At 41.6% G+C, this 19779-nt stretch overlaps 1 protein-coding gene across 3 annotated transcripts; it reads right to left on the reverse strand.

The window, feature by feature from the left end:
• Window positions 1-416: 416 nt before the first annotated feature.
• On the reverse strand, window positions 417-3234 carry CFL2 (cofilin 2). 3 transcript variants are annotated; one of them, XM_077909007.1, is made up of 4 exons: window positions 3067-3234; window positions 1668-1975; window positions 1474-1550; window positions 417-1391 (listed from the first exon to the last, which is right to left on the reverse strand). In XM_077909007.1, exons 1-4 carry the CDS (start codon window positions 3067-3069, stop codon window positions 1279-1281), a joined length of 501 nt encoding a protein of 166 aa, XP_077765133.1. In that variant the 5' UTR covers window positions 3070-3234; the 3' UTR covers window positions 417-1278. The 3 variants fall into 3 exon arrangements, with proteins under 3 accessions (XP_077765133.1, XP_077765135.1, XP_077765136.1); XM_077909009.1 differs by lacking the exon at window positions 3067-3234 and adding an exon at window positions 2577-2690; XM_077909010.1 differs by lacking the exon at window positions 3067-3234 and adding an exon at window positions 2095-2192.
• Between the last annotated feature and the right edge of the window lie 16545 nt (window positions 3235-19779).

Genomic DNA, 19779 nt, shown 5'->3' on the forward strand with positions numbered 1-19779 from the left:
TTTTATAAGTTTTCATTATGACCAAATATGCAGTAAGAGCTTCCTGCTTCTACTAGTCATTTACTTAGAAATGTAAACGTGAATTAAAAAACAACTACCCTAATTTATCCAGAGAATAAATCTGGTATTGAAGAATATTTTTCAAAGTGCAAAAAATAACTTCTGATCTTCATATTAACATATAAGGAAATAAATAAACTAATGCTTATAAAAGTATCCCGCTATAACAATAATATTTTCTATTAGTTGGCTTTAGGATAGAATATTTTTTAAACTCAACAAACTGGAAAATATCATGCATGAATGTTGTACAAAAAAATTCTTAAATGACCAGTGCAAAGATTAACAGTAGCTGTTTACCCTAAAAGTTGCTTCACGTAACATTTTGCAAAATGTCCAAGGAAAACAAGGCAACGTTCTGTAATATGCCACAATTTTTATTGCAACGTGGCCATTTTTGTGAGGGTAGGGAGTTTGATCTCAAAAACAATGTTCCATTTAAGGCTCTTTTATACAGAAATTGCCATCATGACTGATATTCAAAATATTTTTAGTGTTGCAAAACTTACATGGTAAACATAAACTCCTACACTTATTCAGTAGTGTACACTCAATAGAAAACAAAAAGGCATTAGTAACAGCTATTTCTTTTAAGATATGCAGGTAACAGGAATGAATACTGAGGTACTAGGATAAGTTGATGACACAGTTAACAAAACTTAATTGGCATTCCTTTTGGGGGGGTGGGAGGTTAAACTCATTACAAAAAAAGTGCTTTCAATGCATAGTGTTAAATCTGTGCTGCCATGTCACAAAAATAGGCTTGCCAAGGCAGGTGAGGTGTATGAATGCTCGAGCCTCACAGAACTGCAATCAAGTGCAACTATAAATAATACTGAATAAAGTTTACCATCTGACCAGTGGATAATACTTTCAAGGCATTCAATCAGCTTACCCTTTGCAGTATTCTAAGCTATTCACATTGACAATCACTTTCATTGTAGTGCTTGCTGCAAGGGAGGCATATAACGAGTTGTTTTGGCTAAAATATGATGGGAAGGCATTCCTTGGGTTCTACATAAAAGTAACAGTATTAAACAGTCTAATGGCAATCACTGATAGGCTGCTTACATGAATGATATTTCCTTCATTCACTGTATTGGAAGGACCCAGTGGGAAGAGGGGGAAAAAAAAAAAAACACCACCTAATACTATTTCAATTGATTGAGCTGGAGAAATGGAAGCTCCTTAAGATCCAGATGGCACTTGAATCTCATTTTATAAGGGTTTTCCTTCAAGTGAAACTACTACGTTGCCTCCCAATTTCTCTCCAAGTGTCGAACGGTCCTTTATATCATCCAAGCCATTTACTTGCCACTCATGTTTAATACCTAAAAAGGAAAAACATTATCCCATTATCTTATTATAATTAACAAAGAGTAATTCCTCTGCACAAATTTTTAATGTTTGTACCTGTAAATTTCTTTTTAATGGCATCTTTAGAGCTAGCATAAATCATCTTGCTTTTTAAAGGTGCACTTTCAGGAGCCCTACAGAAAAAAGAAACAATTGTTGAATCCCACTTAAAAGGAAAACAAAGGCAAAACTGACTATGTTAATAACAATCCTTGCATTTTAAAAGTACTTTTTCTTTTGTTTTTACACACCAGAATATAAATACTAGGTCTTCTTTCTTAGACTCTTTTGTTTCGTATGTGGCATCGTACAAAGCATATCGGCAATCATTCAGAGGTAGCAACTTCACAAAAGATGTGTAGGGGTCCTCTACAGTATCACCAATGTCACCCACCAAGATCTGTTTTGCTTCCTCTACAATTATTTGTCTTTTGTCATCGCTTAAACAGAAGAGAACTGCTTTCTTTCTTTTTTTGATCTCCTCTTGTGTAGAAGATTTCCTTACTTTCATATCATTAAAAACTTTGATGACTTCATCATTCACTGTAACTCCAGAAGCCTGAAATAAAAAAAGAACAGTAATTCAGAACAAGTATTTTGGTTTTAACCAAAATTACTGTTTGCCTAGAGAGGATTCACGGATTCACTTTAATCTGGACATCAAAAATTGCATCCTACCAGGCAAGCAGTCCAATCAGAGTTGCCACATTTTAAGAATCAGTATATGAGATGCACCGAAGGATTCTAACTCGTCCTGCCCCATTCATCCTTTTTAAAGGGATTTGGAGGTTGAAGTAAATGGAAGGTAGAGGGAAAGGGACAAATACAAGCTGTCCCATCCCTGAAATGTTTCCTATTTCACTGGGTGATGTCAGAGCTTCAGGAGCAGCAGCAAAAATACCTTCTGTATTGTGTCAACTCTGCTGGCCTTAAAAAAACACTTTTGGATTTCAGTTAAAGCTTCTACTATTTTTTTTTTCTTTAAAGTCATCCTAGCCAGTGCCGTTTCCTCATAAGGAAAGAGAATCAAGTGTGAACTCCAAACCGCCCACGGCTACAACATAATTGCCTCACAGCTCAAATGCAGACACTTCAAAACTAACGGAGCTAGTGTAAAAGCTTTTTACGGCGAAAAGGCATTTTAAAAAGCGTTCTCTCACCTCCTTAACCTCCTCTTAGGGGTTTTATTACAGGGCCAGCAAGCTCCTTCACAGAAAGCCTTCATTCAGCAAGGGCTCTTTAGAGCACGTACCAATTTGAGGCGAGCGCCCAGTAAATAAGGAAGCCCCGCGCGAGCGCCGCGCGCCCAGGACGAGCCCCGCAGACCCTCCCGCGCCGCGGGCCGCCGCTCGGCACGCCCGACCTCTCCAGACGCCGCTGCCCGGCTCAGGCCTCAGGCCCCAGCCCCGGTCCGCGCCCTCCTCGCCCTCAGGAATCCGAAGAGCGGCAGGGCCTGGCCTGACGGCGGGAGGGTAGGCCGGCCGGCTGGAGAGGCAGAGCAGCGGGGCCGCAGCGCAGCAGCCCCCCGCCGTGAAGGCCCAAATCGGGCTAAAATGGCGGCCTCACTCCCAGGGCCCTGCAGGACCGCGCGGGGGTTTTTGCTCGACGCGTCCCGGCCCTCGGTCCCCCGGGGCGGCGCGCCCGCCTTACCATAGTGCCCGCGGCTGTGGCTGCGGCGGCGGCGGCGGCGGCGGCGGCGGCTCGGGCTCCGCTCTGTGGCACTGGTGGGAAGAGAGGGAGGGGCTGGCGGGCGGGCAGCGGCGAGTGCGGGGCACGCCGGGAGCTGCAGCCCGAGAGGCAGAGGCGGAGGCGGCGGCGGCGGCGGCGGCCGGGGGGCTGCGGGCGGCGGGCGGGGCGGTCACGTGGGCACGCCCCGAGCCGGCCCTTCCGCCGCCCGGCCCCGCCCGCGTCCTCGGCCTGACCCCGGCGCGCGCGCCCAGCAGGCCCGGCGGCTGCGCGGCGGTGGCTGGGGCCCAGGGGCTTGCAGAGCCGCCTCCAGCCCCGGGGCGCCGCTCGTCGGCCGGCCGGGGGGTGGCGCTTTCACTCTGCCTCCCCGAGGGCGCTGCTCCCGGCCTGGGGCGCCAAGGTGTCTTTCCTTGGGTCCCCTGTGGTTTCCACCGAAAGGGGCTGGATTCCAACGTTTTGAGGGTTTTTTTTTTTTTTTTTTTGGAGAACACATAAGACGTGGTGTGAATTGTTTAGATTTCCTTCCTCCAGTTAGATGAAAATAAATACTATAGGGGGTTACCCCAGTTGACTGAATTACTCAGCAAAAGCAAAATGATAAACAGAAGCGTAAAATCACTTTCCCAAAGTCTGTGGTTGGCATAGTAACAACAGGGGGAAATTGGGTAGCAACATCCCTTGGTCATATCCTTTTGTATCTTAGACTTCATAGGATGCGGATGCACTCTCTTTCTTTTCATGAAACCCCAGCTGTGACAGCTGATATCAAATAAACGGACCCAAGGGTAGAGAGAGTCCTCCTTCCTGGCAATCACAACCTCTTCTGGCAAAGCCTGCATAACTGAGCCAAGGCTCTTCTCTAACTAAGCCTTTTTTGTACTTACACATGTATCCTGTTTATCATAGAAAAAAATATCGATGACATTTTCGATGAAAATTTTCACAGATATTTACTGCTTCATGAGTTTATATGAAAAATGATAACTGAAACACTTATCTATAACGAAAGGAGATCTAATAAAGTGTTTTATTATTTTGGGTTGATTTATGCTACCTTTACTCCTGAACGCTTACTATTTCTCTCTTTCCTCATTTGTAAAATTGGTAAAATAAATTTAAAGCTCTGATCAATAGTTAAACTTATTTTGTGAAAAAGACTTGCACTAAAAAAGCACAATTGTTATTGCCTAAGACTGCTGGGAGCAAAATAGTAAGTGCAGATAAACCTTGACACAAACTAAGCCAGATGTGCAGCTCCTAAGCAAGAACTTTGGGCTGGGAATTGAGAGACTTGGGTATTAATCTTGGTACTGCCCCTATCCCTGTAACTTTGAAGGGCTTTCAACATTGCCGACATCTGTAAAACAGCTCTTATTAAAATATCTTTAAAGTCCTTTCCAGATTTAAAATTCAGTTTCCTACCATACCACTGTTTCTCAGGAAATTGTATATATATGTTCTCAGGATTAAGCAAATTTAGGGATGGAATATTAGAGTGAGAAGGGGTTATGCCCTAGTTGTGTGATAAAACCTTGTGTCCAAAATTTAATGTATTTAAAATGTACCATGTTAGGTATTGCCCAGCAAACATAGACCTGGCTTAATGTCCACAGCCTGTGTGTATTTTCTTTTCTTTTTTTAAATATTTTATTCATGAGAGACAGAGAGAGAGAGAGAGAGAGAGGCAGAGACATAGGCAGAGGGAGAAGCAGGAGCCCTGCGGGGAGCCTGATGCAGGACTCGATCTCAGGACCCCAGGATCATGACCTGAGCCAAAGGCAGATGCTCAACCACTGAGCCACATGCCACTTGTGTGTATTTTCTTAACGGAAAGATCGACTTAGTTTAGAGATGAAATTTCCCAGTGCATAAGCATGAGTCCCAAGCAAGTGGATAAAGGTACTTTATAGTGGATAAAGGTACTTTATATTGAGCTGGTACTTTACAATTCATGAAACCATTGGGGGAAGAAACACTTTCCTTTGCCTTTCAAGATCTTTTGGCTGGTCTACAATCAGACTGATAAGTGACAGGTTAACAGAGAGGAAAGTCAAATTTCATTTTGTATATGGGGGAATCCAAATAAATATGAGGTTCCAAAAGCAAGTCAGGCAAAATGAAATATATATTTTAAATAAGCTCTACCCCAATGTGGGGCTTGAACTCATAACTCTGCGACTGAGTCACATGTTCTGTCAACTGAGCTAGCCAGGTGCCCCAAAATGTCATCCTAAATTGAGGAGAAGGGGTAGGAGTCTAGGGCTTCAAAAGGAAGGAAGACAATTCACAGGAAAAAAGGAAAGAGTTTAAAATATATATACATATATATATATACATATATGTTTGCCAGGCCATCCAGAAACAATGGGACATAGAGAGGGCTTTGATCGAATACACCTTGCTAGTTTTCTATCTACCATACCTAGTTCATATTTTAAGCTAGTTCTCTGTCGTGATGGCTCTGTTCCTTGAGTAAGTCCCCTATTTAAATTCCTTTAGGCAGTTAGAGGGGAAGCTCAGAATTTCTTCCTGAGTCTTTTGGGCCTTGATTATTTTTAGCCTAAAATAATCTGCATGCCAAAGTGGCACATCTTGGGGCTACTTATTCTGAATGCCTACACATCCTTTTTGCTTTCTTTATCTCTCTTGAAGTTCCACGGAAATCATGGAGAATGGATCTCCAGTGCTCCAAACATTCGCTCTGAGTATGAAGAATGCTTCCTTCCTGGACTCTTTCTCTCAGGGTCTCCCTCCCTCCTCAGCCTTGAAATTTGAACCAGAGAGATTCCATAGAGGCTACAATCCTGACAGAGACCAGGTCTGGCTGGGGACACAGGGATCTAGATTAGGTGTCAAAACGTCTCCCCTCAAAACTAGGGACTCTAAAGATGTTAGTCAACCCCAGCTATGACGTCAAACTCTCATCAAGCCCCCTCACCCCACCTGCTGCCACCACCACCCACAGGCAGAATTGATATTTTTCATACACTAGGATTCTTCTCTTGAAGATATTTTTGTCTTTGCACATATCTTGTTGTATTGTAATAGTTTACGTGTTCTGCTACACGGCTAGGCTCTAAGTTCCTTAAGGATGTGAGTTCTGCTCAATCTTCGAATTTCTGGAACCTGGAATATAGTGGGTGCTCAATAGATAATGGGGTAATACATTTAAGATGCTCAAGTGCTATAAAGAGAACACAGAAGAAGCTTTTGAAGACAGTGAGGTCTATGTGCCCTGTGAGGCTGGCTCTTAGAACCTCAGGGCCAGTAGCAACAGCTCTTTTTTTTTAAATATTTTATTTATTTATTCATGAGAGACACACACAGAGAGAGACAGAGACACAGGCAGAGGGAGAAGCAGGCTCCCTGTGGGGAGCCTGAGGTGTGACTCAATCCCCGGACCCCAGAATTACAACCTGAGCCAAAGGCAGACACTCAACCACGGAGCCACTCACGTGCTCTTCATACCTGTTATTTGTAACCAGAACCTCCCACCACTTGGTAAAGGGATTGCATTACCAACAATTGCTGCATGAATTCGGGCCCCTGTGTAGTGGAGGGATCTGAATGTCGGACATCATGTGTGGTGTGGTAAACAAAGGTGGAAAAAAAATGATTAAATTTCCTTACTACTTACAGCCCATTGACAAGTCCTTGAAACAAGCAGAGTGACATTCTTCCCAGAACCCAGCTGCTTCAGGGTTAATACTTTGCTAAGGGCAAAAGGCAATCTTAGCCCGACTCCCAGGATCCTGTAAGTCTACTTTAACGTATAAAAATTCTTTGAAAACTTCCTTTATCCCTACCTCCCCAGATGTCTCTTAGCAATCATCCTCCAAGCATATGACCCACCAATATACCTCTGAAGGGTCTCATGACTAAGGTTTTATTAAATGGTAATAAGTGACCTTTTCCCAACAACAGCTAGCCCCCTCAAGGTTCTGGGAACCTTGTTTCCAAAATTCCTTAAAGACTTACACGCTATCCCTAACCCCTCCCAACTTGAAAGTGTAAAATGGGCCACTCCTCATGACCCTGGTGCAGCTCTCTCTGCCCACGGGTCCTGTCCCTGTGCTTTAGTAAAACCACCTTTTTGCACCCAAGATCTCACCAGAATTCTTTCTTGGCCATCGGCTTCGCACCCTTATGTCTTTCCTACATCAATGTGTGTTAGTTTCCTATCGCTGCTGTAAGTAACAAATTACCACGAATTTAGTGGCTTAAAACATACAAGTTTATTGTCTTACAGTTCCAGAGGTCAGAAGTCAGAAAGGAATCCTGTGGGACTAAAATCAAGGTGATGGCAGCTCTACTTACTTTTGGAGGCTACAGAAGGAGAATCCGTTTCTTTGCCTTTTCCAGCATCTAGAGGCTGCCCACATTCATTGGTTTGTGGCTCCCAGACAGCTTCAGTCATCACATCTCTGATTTCTCTCCTGCCTCCCTCTTTTATTCCCTCTTTTACTTTTACTTCATTGTGATTATTTTGGACCCACTGGATTATTAGGATAATTTCCCAGCTCAAAATCATTAATCACATCTGCAGTCTTTCTTGCTGTGTAAGGCAAGGTAGTCACCAGTTCTGGGACTTAAGACAGGGACATCTTCTGGGGATGTTAAAAAAAAAGAAACAACAAGCCTCAAATGGAATCATTTGGCTCCCCAATCCCCATGACAGCAAACCAAGACTTAATTACAGTTTCCACCTATCCCAGGAATGTGACCTTTTATTTTTATAAAAGATTTTATTTATTTGACACAGAGACAGAGCACAAGCAGGAGTGGCAGGCAGATGGAGAGAGAGAAACAGTTTCCTCCGCAGAGCTGGGAGCCTGACAGTGGGGAGCCCAACATGGGGCTGGACATGGGGCTGGATGTGAGGCTGGACGTGGGGCTGGACGTGGGATCATGACCTGGGCTGAAGGCAAATGAGCCACCCAGGCATCCCAGAATGTGACCTTCTAAAAGTCAAACTGAAATGTTCTGATCAGCAGTGAGGTAGTCTGCATGATACAAATCTTGCTGTGCACTTGCTTCCCAAAGAAGATGTCCTAACCTGAAACACGCCTTTCTTTGGCTAATAGCTCTCTTGCCCCACTCTCCTCTGTAAAAACCTTCCACTTTATACAACTCCTCTCTACTTGCTAGAGGGATGCTCCTCGATTCATGTATCAGTTAATAAAGCCAATTAGATCTTCAAACATAGTTGAAATTTTTTTTTTTTTAACCGGGGCCATTATTCTACCTACCACACCACATCTGTTCCCTTTGGCAATTTCAAGCCCAAGCAAATAATGAACAGGTGGGACAGAAGGACCCAAATCAGTCCAGTACTAGAACTCACATCTAAGCTAGAATTTTCCATTTGCTGGATCACACGTGGATGGCAGCAATGCACAAGCATTAGGACTAAGAGTAACCTCACAGAGGATGGATCTGAATAGCATCTCTGCTCTGACACACAATAGTGGCACAGTCTTAGGCCATTCACTTAACTACTCTAAGGCTATTTCTTCATGCGTAAAAAGGGGATTATGTTACCTCCTCCCTCTCAGAATTATGGTGAGGATCAGGTGAGATGCAGTATGTAAAGCTCCTTCCAATCCAGGAATAGGAGCCCTAATGGCCAGTTAGCACCAGCGTGGAGTGCAGATGAGAGCATGGTTTTACCAATGATAGGGTTCAGGGCTGGCTGCCCCTAAATATGCCATTTTGGCATATTGATTATTTTAAGTTAAAGTTACTTAAGAAACATCCAGTGCAAACAAAACACTCTGATCATCCTTTGTCCCCTTGAGATAAGGAAATACATCTCCCATGTGAAAGGTACTCTTCTTGTACCAGGAGGTAGAGACATCCCTATCACCAGAGATAGGGAATTCAGGGCCAAGAAAGCTGTATAAACAGCCCTTGTTCCTACTTCAAGCTCAATCAGACCTCTTTGTCTCAGTAATTCCTCACATATTTATCATTTCTTTGTTTAAAAGGGATAAAGCTGCCTGCTCTGAGTTTCACATTTCTATGAGCTCCCATGTATGAAATTAAATTTGTTTTTCTCTTGTTAACCCGTTTTATGTCCATTTAATTAGTAGGCCAGCCAAAGAATTTAGAAGGGGAGAAAGGAAATGTTTTCCTCCCCTACATCAACTCATGGGCAACAGTCATGAAGCAATCCCAGGCCTCATGGGTATTGGTCTGTAAGCCTCAGCTTAAGTTTGTTTATTCAATATACTTAGAAAATTAGAAAAGTGGACATCTCCTAACGCATATTCTCCCAAGAAACAAATTAATCGGAGTTTCTGTGGCATGTAAAAGTTTAGAATCGTTTTTCAAGTCCTGTCGAAACCAATGAATCTGGAAGATTATGCAGAAACATTCTATTCTAGCCCCACTCACTGTCAAGACACATCACACTCAGCTCCCACAGCTATTTCCTGACAAAGACAAATGTAAGCGTAAAGACATTTGCCACTTCAAAATGTACCTTTCTACCCACATGCCTTCTTTATTCTGACATATCTTTCCTAACCCACGCCTGAGCTAAAAGACTGGTAAGGAGGCAAGTCATGTATTTTTCTAAATTCAAGTTGGAACTTAAAACAAGAAAATAAACATAGTGGGGGATGTGTCAGAGTCTGATCTTTGTGAATCACTCTCTGATCCACAAAACTCACTTTGGGTCTTACCTGCCTCATTTCTAGTTCTTTCTAACTTAAGAGCACGATCGCACAATAAAGGAACTTAGCAGTTTATGTCACATGACAAGGCAATGAGGTAGAGAGTCGCAACAGTGAAGTGCAGGAAGTAGTGAAATGTTGTTTGAAACAGTTGCAAACTCTGTATTTACAGATGCTGGTTTCAGTTTATTTACTTATTTTAAAAATATATTTTTTAAAGATTTATTTATTTGAGAGAGCAAGCGAGTGAGCGACAGTATGCACATGCATGGGAGGAGGGACAGAGGGAGGAGGAGGAGAATCTCAAGAGAATCCTTTTGCTTAGCATGGCGCCCAATGTGGGGCTCGATCCCCTGACCCTGAGATCATCACATGACCCAGAATCAAGAGCTGGATGCTCAATGGACTGTGTGACCCAGGCGCACTGCTAGTTTCAATTTATTAACTCACAGACACGTCACAGATCCACCTATCAGTGATTTGCTATTAATCAAATTATGATAATAAGTAGCAACTGGTTACCGAAATTATACAACCCATATAAAAGCAACATCTGAGAAAAGAGACTTGCTGGTAATTTATTTAAGGTGGACATCTTTTGTTTAGCATATTTTATTATAAAAGCTGTAGATTTTTATTTATTTTATCTTTAAATAATCTCCACACCCAATGTGGGACTCAAACTTCAACCCTGAGATCAAGAGTCATATGCTCTATTAATTGAGCCAGCCGGGTGCCCCAAAAGCTGTAGAGTTTCAAATCATAGAAATCATAGAGACATGAAAAGCATTACATACAAAACCTATATATAAGACATGAATAAGAGTAGGCAGGAGAACAAAAACTAAATCAAGAACGACAAAAGCTTACTCAGTCACTCACTCTTTTGTTTCATTTATTAAGCACCTTTGCTAGAACCTGAGAATGCAGAGATAAAAATAACATAATTTGTGCCTTGAAGGGAGTTCAGTTCTGTGACACTACATCTAGGAAGCCAATGTCTATGGAACAATTGCGTCCATGCTCCAGTGGCATATGCACAGGATGGTTGGGAGCACAAAGGAGGGCCACCAGCTCAGTCTGGAGTGGTTTGGGTCCAAAGGGACAAGTGTGAGTTCACTAGGCAGATAGGGAAAGAGCATTTAAAGCAGATGGAACTGAACATACAAAGCCCCAGCAGTGTAAGGCATAAGAAACCCATGTAGTTTGCTATAACTGGAGCCCCTAGACTTGGTAGGAATGAAGATGGGGTGATAGGAGATACCAGCTCTTGTGAGCCTTGTATACAATCCTGCAGTTGGAATTTTATTCTGCAGGCAATGAGGAAGACAACAAGGATCTTTCAATTTTGTTTTTTAAGTAACAGCTATATTGAGATATTAGTCACATATCATAAAATTTACCCCTTTAAAGTGTACTATTCAGAATTTTTTCATATATTCACAGTTGTGCACAGTGAATATGTCACCACTATCTAATTCTAGAACACTTTTATGACTCCCAAAAGAAAACCCCATAACCATTATAAGCACTCCGCATTCCCACCTCTTCTCAGCCCCTGGTAACCATTAATCTGGGTAGATTTTCCTGTTGTGGACATTCCATATGAATCGAATCATTTAATACATAATCTTTGGTGACTGGCTTCTTTCACTTAGCATAACATTTTCAAGGTTCATCCACATTGTACTATATGTCAGTACTTCATTCTTTTTCTATGGTGAAATAATATTTGGTTGCATAGATACACTACATTTTCTTTATCCGTTCATTAGTTGATGGGCCTTTCAGCTGTGTGCACTTTTTGGCTATTACGAATAATGTTGCCATAAGCATTCACGTACAAATATTTGTGTAAACATATATTTTCATTTCTTTGCTTCATATACCTGGGAGTAGAATTATTGGGATCTATGGTAACTTCATGTTTAATATTTTGGGGAGCCTCCAGACTTTTCCAAAGTGGCCACACCATTTTACAATCTCATTCACAATGTTCCAGTTTCTCTACATCCTTACCAATACTTGTTATTGTTAGTCTTTTTTATTTTAGCCATCCTAGTGAGTGTGAAGTGGTACCTTTCTGTGGTTTTGATTTGCATTTCTCTCATGGCTAATGATATTGAGCATCTCTTCGTGTGCTTATTGGCCATTTATATATTTTCTCTGGAGAAACATCTAATACCCTCAGTTATTTTTTTAAACTGGTTATTTGTCTTTTTATTGAGTTATGAGAGTTCTTTATATACTTTTTTCTTTCTTTTTTTTCTTCTTTCTTTTCTTTTCTTCTCCTTTCCTTTCCTTTTCTTCTCCTTTTCTTCTCCTTTTCTTTCCTTTTCTTCTCCTTTTCTTTCTTTCTTTCTTTCTTTCTTTCTTTCTTTCTTTCTTTCTTTCTTTTCTTTCTTTTCTTTCTTTCTTTCTTTCTTTCTTTCTTTCTTTCTTTCTTTCTTTCTTTCTATACTTTGGATCCAAGTCCCTTATTAGACATATGATTTATCAAAAAATTTTGCTTTTTCTGTGGGTTGCAGGTTGTCTTTTCAGTTTCTTAATGAAACTGAAAACTTAGAAGCAGAAAACTTCGGAATTTTTATAAAGTCTAATTTACCTAGTTTTTCTTTTGTTGCTTGTACTTTTGGTGTTATACCTAAGAAACCATCATCTCATCTATATTTACAAAGGTTTTCTCCCATTTTTTCCGTAAGAGTTTTGTAATTCCAGCTTTGCATGTAGATCTATGATCTATTTTGAGTTAGTTTCTTACTATCATGAGGTAGGGGTCTGCCTTCATTTTTTTGCATGTGGATATCAAATAGTCCCAGCAGCACTTGTTGAAAAGATTTTTTCCCCTCAAACTTGTTTTTTAAATGCCATTAGAGTACGCTAGCAATCACATTAAAAAACTACTGATTTTTAGATTTATAATTGCTCACTGACCAATTGAACTGATAACAAGAAAGGAATTCCTCTTGTCTTTCACAACTTGTGTGCCTTAAGATTAATTTCTAAATAAATGTATCAATAGGAAGTACCTGGGTGGCTCTGTTGCTTAAGCAACGGACTCTTGGTTTCCACTCAGGTCATAATCTCAGGGTCTGAGGTCCAGCCCTAGGGCCCCACCTGGGATCAGAGGGGGAGTCTGCTGGAGAGTCTTTCTTCCTGTGCTCCTCCCCCTGGTTGTGCGGGTGCTCTCTCACTCTCGCTTAAACAAAAACAAAATCTTTAAAAAAACATATCAATAAACATATACAGTTTTTTGGTTTTGTCTTTATTTTTTGATTTTCTTTTAAAGATTTTTTATTAATTCATGATAGAGACAGGGAGAGAGAGGCAGAGACACAGGCAGAGGGAGAAGCAGGCTCCATGCAGGAAGCCCCACGCGGGACTCGATCCCGGGTCCCCAGGATCACACCCTGGGCCAAAGGCAGGCTGCTGAGCCGCCGAGCCACCCAAGGATCCCCATATTTTTTTATTTTTAAAATATTTTATTTATTTATTCATGAGAGACACAGACAGGCAGAGGGAGAAGCAGGCTCCTGTGGCTGCCCGATATGGGACTCGCTCCCAGGACCTTGAGATGACGACCTGAGCCAAAGGAAGACTGCTCAACCACTGAGCCACCCGTGCACCCCCTTTTTGATGTTTTTAAAGTATTAAGTTCCTACTACGTGCTGAGAACTGTGCTAGGCTCTGGATTTAAGATGAACAAAACACACGGTCTCTACCTTCATGCAGCTTTTGGTCAATTGAGAAAATAACTGGGGACTTAAGGAAGGTTTCTCAGGTTGAAGAGCACTCCAAACAAACACAAGAGCATGAAAAAAGATGCTCCGCCTTTTGGGGAAAATAATAAGCCAGTGAAGCTACAGCGTAGCCCACAAGGAGAGCACAACAATGTGAGGCTGAAGTATTAATGCAGAACCTATAAACCTGTCCAAATTAATGCAGGATTAAATCAATGCGGGACCAATTTAATGCAGGACCTATAAACGTGTCCCAAACCCTGGGTTGGGGCTCCCACCCCCGCACCTCCACCCCCACCCCACGGGCTCCCAGCGCCCCAGGCCCCCCGCAAATTCTAGCCGCAGATGCTTTAAGTTTTAAGGGGAACACAGCGACATCTCTCGGACACCGCGGGAACTTACTCACTCGAGCCGGTTTGAACTTGAGATCCCGCTGTTTCTTCGCATTAGTTTTCCGCTGTTGGCGGGATAAAAAGCTACTCCTTCCAGAGAATCTGTGCGGAGCAGGAATCAGGGTGGTCATGTACGATGATTCCAAGGTTTGAGAAGTTACGTCGCGCCAAGCAGGCACGGTTCGGACTTATATATTAAGTCGCTTGGACTTAACTACTTAACAGACCTGCGAGGTATTACTTTGGGCCTAAGAGCATCTTGAAATCAATTACTGAGGATATTAACGGCACCTTAAATTGAACAGAGAAGATTTGGTAGCTTCTACTGTTAAGGATCTTTGGGTTTTATTCCAAGTGTTACAGGAAGCTATTAGAAGGTTTAAAATAGGGAGAGTGACATGGAGGGTTTAATACCTTTTAGTAAAATGATACTTAAAAAATCTAGACATTTAACCTAAAGTGATTTTGCTATCAACTACTTGTTTCATCATCACAATATCAGGTTTAAATTTTGAAACTCTAATTAATTAGGGACTCCAGTGCTTTCCTCCCTAACAATTTTGCCCCAAGGCTAGACACTAATCAAGAACCAAAGCAGAGGCAGATGTCTTTCATTTTTAATTTTTTTTTTTTCAAAGAGTGAGAGGCACACAGAGAGAGAGGCAGATACATAGGCAGAGGGAGAATTGTGAGGAGCCCAATTCGGGACTCGATCCTGGAAACCAGATTGCAACCTGAGCCAAAGGCGGACGCTCAGCCACTGAGCCACCAGGTGACCTGGCAGGTGTCTTTCAATAACTTTTAAATTGTTTCTCCCTCTGCAAAACATCTTTATGCCAGCTCACGTACTTTATAAAATTTTCTGAGGATTATTCTTTTCCTTACCTGTAGCAATCCTTTATATATCCAGTATACCAACTTTTTGTGTTATATGCATTGCAAGTACCTTCTCCCCTTCCCAGGGTGATATTTCAATGTGTTTATGGTGTCTTCTAAGAAGTTAAAAAAATCATGTGATAGAATGTATCAAATTATTCCTTTAGGTTTGTGCCCTTTTCTTAATGTTTATGGTTTGTCTTCCCCCCTTCCTTCCTTGATTTTTCCCTTTCATCTTCCTCCCTGTACCCTTCTCCTGCTTCTCTTCCTCTTCCTCCCTACTTCCTCCTTTTTCCCAACCTTTTCTCTTTTCTTTCAAGAAATCCTTCCCCATTAGATATTTGATGAGCTCAAGGAATCAGTAGTAAAGTCTTTTTTAATAATGATATTGAGGTGATTTTTGTTTAGGGTCCCTTTCCTTTTAGAGATACATTCTGAAATATCTACAGATGAAATAGTGTGATGAGTGGAATTTTCCTCAAAATAATATAAGAAATGGAGACAGATTAAACAAGATTGGCCATGAGTTGGTAATTGTCAAAGCTGAGTAAAAGGTACATAGAAGTTCATTATACTATTCCATCTAATTTGTATGTTAAAATTTGCCCATAATAAAAAGCATACATATTATATATATATATGTATCCTATGATATAGGAATATTTTCCTATATATTCTTCAAATAATTTTAAAGATTTTATTTATTTTTCAGAGAGAGTGTGTGCACAAGCAGGGGGAGGGGCAGAGGGAGAAGCAGACTGCCCGCTGAGCACAGAGTCACACACGAGACTCAGTCCCAGGACCCTGGGATCATGACCTGAGCTGAAGGCAAACGCTTAACTGACTGAGCCACCCAGGCACCCTATTCTTCAAATAATTTTAAAGTTTTATTCTTTGCATTTAGGCCTCTAATCTCTGGGTGACTCTGAAGGAACGCCATAGAAGAGGCCCAGAGAACAGGCTTTTATTGAGCTATCCAAAGATGGTCAAGAAGGAATGTTTGTGTGGTTGGCTGCATCCTATGGCCATTTTTATCCGACGAAAGCCCTTTCCAAACCATTGAGGACAGTTTGCCTTGGCTATGTGGAAGCATATTTTTTTACCCAAATTTGAAGAATGAGGCCCATTATCTTCTACAAAATAGAAATAGCCAGAGTACTATTTTACATTTATTAGAAATTTTTTAGACCCTTCTCTTCTTCGCCATTCATTTTTTGGCCATAGGTCAGGACATTTTAAAAAATGTGATAATTGCTTTATTTAAGAAAAATACTCTTGCTAAAGTTTCACCTCAGAAAGTTAGCTCTTTAAGATTCTGCCCTGGAATTCCTTGCACATTTAGAAATGAAGGGCTTCTTTCACATTTGGGTGGGGGCAGTGGTAGATGTTTTTAGACCTAGAAAAAAGTTCAAGCTAAGAGTCTTTGATCTGGTGGGATTCCTAACATATGTGAACTCTCAATACACTTTCTCTAATTCTACCAGATGTAGCCATAGCTAGTCCATCAACTTATAACTTGCTGTAGTTAGAGATCTCTTGCTTTCTATTATACAGGATGGATTTCCAGATGTTCTTTTGGTTTGTAGTTTGCTCCTTTCCACGAAATTGTCAAGAGATGGTCTGGACTGGTGGACCCTTTATCTTTGTTTGTCCTAAAAGATGGCATAGTTAGCCGCCCTCCACCCTACCCACCCAGTATGTTAAATATGGTATTTTGCAGACTCTGACATGGTTGGTTTAGACGTTAGAGAGAAAAAAAGCAAGTTGAAATGGAGGCTTATGGCCCTGGATATGATCTTAGTATTTGTGCCTTGAGTATGTGAAAAGAATGTGTATTCCACTGTTGTTGGGCAGCAGTTTCCATGAATGTTGAACAGATCTATGGATTGATGGTGGTTAGTTTTATGTACTTGCTGATTTTCTGCCTACTTCTATTAATTGTTGAGAGAAGAAGGATGAAGTCTCCAACTGTACCTGTGGATTTGTCTATGTTTTCAGTTCCATCAGGTTTTGTTCTACATGCTTTGCAGCCCTAAGTGCATACACATTTAGAATGACCATTCTTGTATTGACCTTTTATTATCATGTAATGCCCCTTTGCTGCCTTTGATAACTTTTATTGTTCTTAAGTCTACTTTACCTGATATTGATTTATATAGCCACTCCTGATTTTTTTTTTTATCTTTTTATCTAAATGTTTGCATGCTGTATCTTTGTCCATCCTTTTACTTTCAAGCTACCCATATAAATTTGGGTACCCAAATTTATTTATTTATTTATTTATTTATTTATTTATTTATTTATTTATTTATTTAATGATAGTCACACAGAGACAGAGAGAGAGAGGCAGAGACACAGGAAGAGGGAGAAGCAGGCTCCATGCACTGGGAGCCCGACGTGGGATTCGATCCTGGGTCTCAGGATCGTGTCCTGGGCCAAAGGCAGATGCTCAACCGCTGAGCCACCCAGGCGTCCCAATCTCTCTCTTTTTAATTAATAGACTATTTGAACACTTAGAGGTTTAGATAAAAGTAGAGCAGAGGGATCCCTGCGTGGCGCAGCAGTTTAGCGCCTGCCTTTGGCCCAGGGCACGATCCTGGAGACCCGGGATCGAATCCCACATCGGGTTCCCGGTGCATGGAGCCTGCTTCTCCTTCTGCCTATGTCTCTGCCTCTCTCTCTCTCTCTGTGTGACTATCATAAAAAAAAAAAAAAAAAAAAAAAAAAAGTAGAGCAGAAAAGTACAGAGCATTCTCACATACTTCTTAACCCCCATCCCCAGTTTTCCCTATTAGTAACATCTTCCATTAGTGTGGGACATTTGTTATAACTGATAAACCAATATTGATACAGTATTATTAACTAAAGCCCATAGTTTACATTAGGATTCACTCTTTGTGTGGTACATTCTACGGGTTTTAAGAAATCTATAATGAAAAGTAGCCACCATTACAGAATCAGACAGGATAATTTCACTGCCCTAAAAAGCCCCTGTGCTCCATTTAACCCTCTTACTGTCTCTTCCTCCCAGTCTCTGGCCATTTCTTTTTTTATTGTTGTTCTATTTTTTTAAACAGTATATTTGGACTCTTTAAATTGTACATAATTATTGATTTGTTAGGGCTTATGTATACCCTCTTTCCCCTATTTCTTCTTCAAAGATGTTCTCGTCCTAATCCCTGGAATCCTTACATGTTACTTTACATGGCAAAAGAGACTTCTAAAATGCGATTAATTTAAGGGTCTTGAATGGGGAGATTATCCTGAATTGTCCGGGCAGATATAACCTACCCAAATCGGTTTTTAAAATCAGGGAAAATTCCCTGGCAGCAGTCAGAGGAAGATGTAACTATTGAAAAAAGGTGCAGAGAAATGTTGGTAGATCTGAAGATGGAGGCCATGAGCCAAGGATTGTGGGTGACTTCTAGAAGCTGGTAAGAGCATGGAAATGCATTCTTCCCTAGAGACATCAGAAAGGAAAGTAGTTCTCTGAAAACTATTTTAATCTGTGAGAGTTGTGTCAGACTTTTTTTTTTTTTTAAAGATTTTATTTATTTATTCATGAGAGACACACAGAGAGAGACAGAGACACAGGCAGAGGGAGAAGCGGGCTCCCTGCAGGAAGCCCGATATGGGACTCGATCCCAGGTCTCCAGGATCACGCCCTGGGCTGAAGGCAGGCACTCAACCACTGAGCCACCAAGGCGTCCTGCTGTGTTGGACTTCTAACCTACAACTAATAAGCTTGCATAATTTAAGGGGCTAAATTTGTGGCAATTTGCTACAGTAGCAATAGAAAACTGAAACTCTTTTATTTTTTTGTTTCAGGTATGTTTGTGGTTGCTGATTGAAGCATTTTCATCATGGCTGCTTTATTATTATTATTTTTATTTTTAAAGATTTATTTACTTATTTCAGAGAGAGAGAAAAAGTAGAGGGAGGGGAGAGGGGGAAAGTAGTGGACTCCCCACTGAGCAGGGAGCCCAACTCAGGGCTCCGTACCTCCTGACTGGTTAATCATGACCTGAACAGAAACTGGTTAACTGAGCCACCCAGGTGTCCTTGTCATGGCTGCTTTAAAATCTTTATCACCTGGGTGGCTTGGTGGTTGAGTGTCTACCTTCCTGATCCCGGGGTCCTGGGATTGAGTCCCACATCGGGATCCCCGTGAGGAGCCTGCTTCTCCCTCTGCCTGTGTCTGCTTCTCCCTCTGCCTGTGTCTCTGCCTGTCTCTCATGAATAAATAAAATCTTTAAAAAAAATAAAAGCTTTGTCGCATAATTCTAATGTGTCGTCTTGGTGTTGGCATCTTTCTCTTTTTCATTCAGTTCGAGATATTCTTGGTTTGTGGTGTAATTTTTGACTGAAACATGGATATTTTCATATTGTAAGATTCTGGACCTTATTTAAGTCTTTCTTAGCTAGCTTTCTCTGATCCCACTGGTAAGGAAAGCCTGGGAACTGCCTTGAAATCGCCAGATGCAGTAGAAATCTGTTTCCCACTCAGCCTCTCATGACACGAGAAATGGGGTTTCCATTATTGCTGGTCAGTGGCATGAGTGTAGGCATTCCACTGCCGGGGAGCAGGGAAATATGTCATTACTGACTGGTAAGGATGAAAGTCCAGGCTCCCTTCTTGGTCTTTGCAGACACCACTCTAGTGGAGGTGATGGGGCACCCAATTTTATCCTTATGAGGGTAGAAGTCTAGGCTCCCCACTTGATTATTGCTGGGTGTGGGTAAGGCCCGTTTTTGTCTGTGGTGTTTGGCTGAAACAGACTGGTTATTGTCTAAATGTTTTGTCTTACTAGGTTGCTCCTTTGCTGGTCCTTTGGCTACAAAAAGATTTGTGCCATATCGAACATCCAGTCGCCGCCCTCGTCAGTATTGTCTGGATATATGAGCCAAATAGAAAACCCAGGGAATTCATCGTTCTTTCCTCAGATCCCAAGGTCCCTAGTCAGTCTCCCTTCTCTTCAACTTTCAGCCTTA

Source organism: Canis aureus, chromosome 9, assembly GCF_053574225.1.
Source record: "Canis aureus isolate CA01 chromosome 9, VMU_Caureus_v.1.0, whole genome shotgun sequence".
Taxonomy (NCBI): domain Eukaryota; kingdom Metazoa; phylum Chordata; class Mammalia; order Carnivora; family Canidae; genus Canis; species Canis aureus.

Bases quoted from the DNA above. Each gene is read 5' to 3' on its own strand.
- CFL2 (XM_077909007.1), bottom strand. The intron at 1,551-1,667 runs GTGTGTAAAAAC...TTTTTTCTGTAG, and splicing joins GACCTAGTATTTATATTCTG to GGCTCCTGAAAGTGCACCTT. The intron at 1,392-1,473 runs GTACAAACATTA...TTTCCTTTTTAG, and splicing joins CATTAAAAAGAAATTTACAG to GTATTAAACATGAGTGGCAA.